The 1687-nt window shown below is 34.7% G+C and overlaps 2 protein-coding genes across 2 annotated transcripts in view; one reads left to right on the top strand and one right to left on the bottom strand.

Moving 5' to 3' along the window:
• Positions 1-1687, bottom strand: part of LOC108733766 (rho GTPase-activating protein conundrum) — a 63565-nt gene that overhangs the window by 27555 nt on the left and 34323 nt on the right. The gene's annotated exons all lie outside the window — the stretch shown is intronic.
• Positions 1-1687, top strand: part of LOC108733760 — a 49655-nt gene that overhangs the window by 22406 nt on the left and 25562 nt on the right. The window contains exons 25-26 of the mRNA XM_025979858.1: positions 223-388; positions 461-689. Coding sequence (XP_025835643.1) covers positions 223-388; positions 461-689 — 395 coding nt within the window. The remainder of the gene's footprint in view (positions 1-222; positions 389-460; positions 690-1687) is intronic.

Below are 1687 nucleotides of genomic sequence, written 5' to 3'. Positions count from 1 at the left end.
TTTTTTGCCAGCAAAGACCAAAAATTTTATGAGCGTGGAATTATGCTACTACCAGAAAGATGGCAAAAGGTGTTGGACCAGAACGGTCAATATATAATTTAATAAAGTATTTGTTTATTATACGAAAACTGTCTTTCATTTCCACAAAAAAAAAACGAAATGACTTTCCGAACAACCCGATATTTTGCATAGTTCAAGTTTAAAAATGCTGTTCAATTTCAGAGGGCACCTTTTCCGTTCTATTTCGCCTGACCTGGGACACAGACAAGGCGATAGGGGCTAGTCTTAGCACACTTTACAAAGATGGCGATAAACAATTACTAGCTCAAATAAGTTCCGAATTAGTTACACCGTTTGACAAGTGGAAAAGAACATCATTCGAAATGGGGTAAGTTCGAGTTTTTTTGGAAGTCAGTCGAAAGGTCTTAATTACTATGACGATTGTTTATGTATTAATCAGATTTAATCATGGACAAAATAGTACGAGGCTTAATGGAAGCGTTCACTGGCAATCAACTCAATATGTATCAATTGATTTGTCGAGTGATTATGTATTAATTGACGCGTCAACTTTGAACTTTAAATTGTTAGGATCTCTTAACAGTACCATAAAAGAAATCCAATCAATGATTGCAAAACTGGATCATAAACATAATAAAACTAAAGTTGACACCTTGATCTTTATAATGGTACGTATTTTTATATCAGTTATTTCAGTGATGTGTTACTTATCGACAACAGTTTTTTTAAATTTTTCTTTCTGCTGCCAGTAGAAAAACTAAGTATAGTTGAAACGATCGAAATTGGCGTAGTTCGCAATAAATTATCTGTGAGAATGGACGTATCTCCTTTCTTGTTTCCTCTTGGGACTGTAGTTATTTGTTGCGTTTTAAACACGCCCTTATTAAGTTAGGAAATGCTTTATGAGTAATACAGATAAAGTGAAAAGAGATAACCGAATAACAGTAAACGGTGTAGCGGTTAGAGGTTGCTTAGTAACGCAGACGATCACGGTCGACTTCTATAAACAAACGCTTTGCTTTCCTAAATTCCTTAGAATGTTGAACTTTAATTAAAGTCCGATGCTCAAAATCTGCTTGACTGCATCTCTTTCTGTTACACATCAATTAGTGTAACGTTATTCTTTTTTTTTTTATTAGTATCCGTTGCAATTCCTACCTGACATCTCTTTTCTATGTTTACGATATTCCCTACAACGTCTGTTGTGAGAAAAAGTATTCATTTGAAATACTTGCATTTAAAATGCAAATAAAAAATAAAAAATACCTATTTGGCTTGCATTTAAATACTTTTTTGAAAAAGGCATTTTGTTTTTTGTACAAACAGACATTCAATGAATGCCTTCTAATGTCATGCTCCACGGAAAAAATCATTCAGGCCATTAAGTTCACATAATAAGAACAGAATTTTCGCATTGCTTACACTAAAATTCGAAATTTAATCTCACCTAAGATAAAATAATTCGAAGTGGTCTGTATTCTGTCGAAACTGCCAGACGCGGATGGCGATTTCGATCTTTTTCAATCTCATCAGCGGGTCGCAGGCAGCTCCGACAGAACACAGACCAACTTTTACCTGCTGTCTTAACAGTGCGTTTTAGAAAATACTACAAATGGCGCAGTACACGCCATCTGTAGCACGATGCTACATTTTAGGATTACGTATG

The sequence above is a fragment of the Agrilus planipennis genome, unplaced genomic scaffold (genome assembly GCF_000699045.2).
Source record: "Agrilus planipennis isolate EAB-ADULT unplaced genomic scaffold, Apla_2.0 scaffold11, whole genome shotgun sequence".
Taxonomy (NCBI): Eukaryota; Metazoa; Arthropoda; class Insecta; order Coleoptera; family Buprestidae; genus Agrilus; species Agrilus planipennis.
This window is presented reverse-complemented; position numbering and strand designations above follow the sequence as displayed.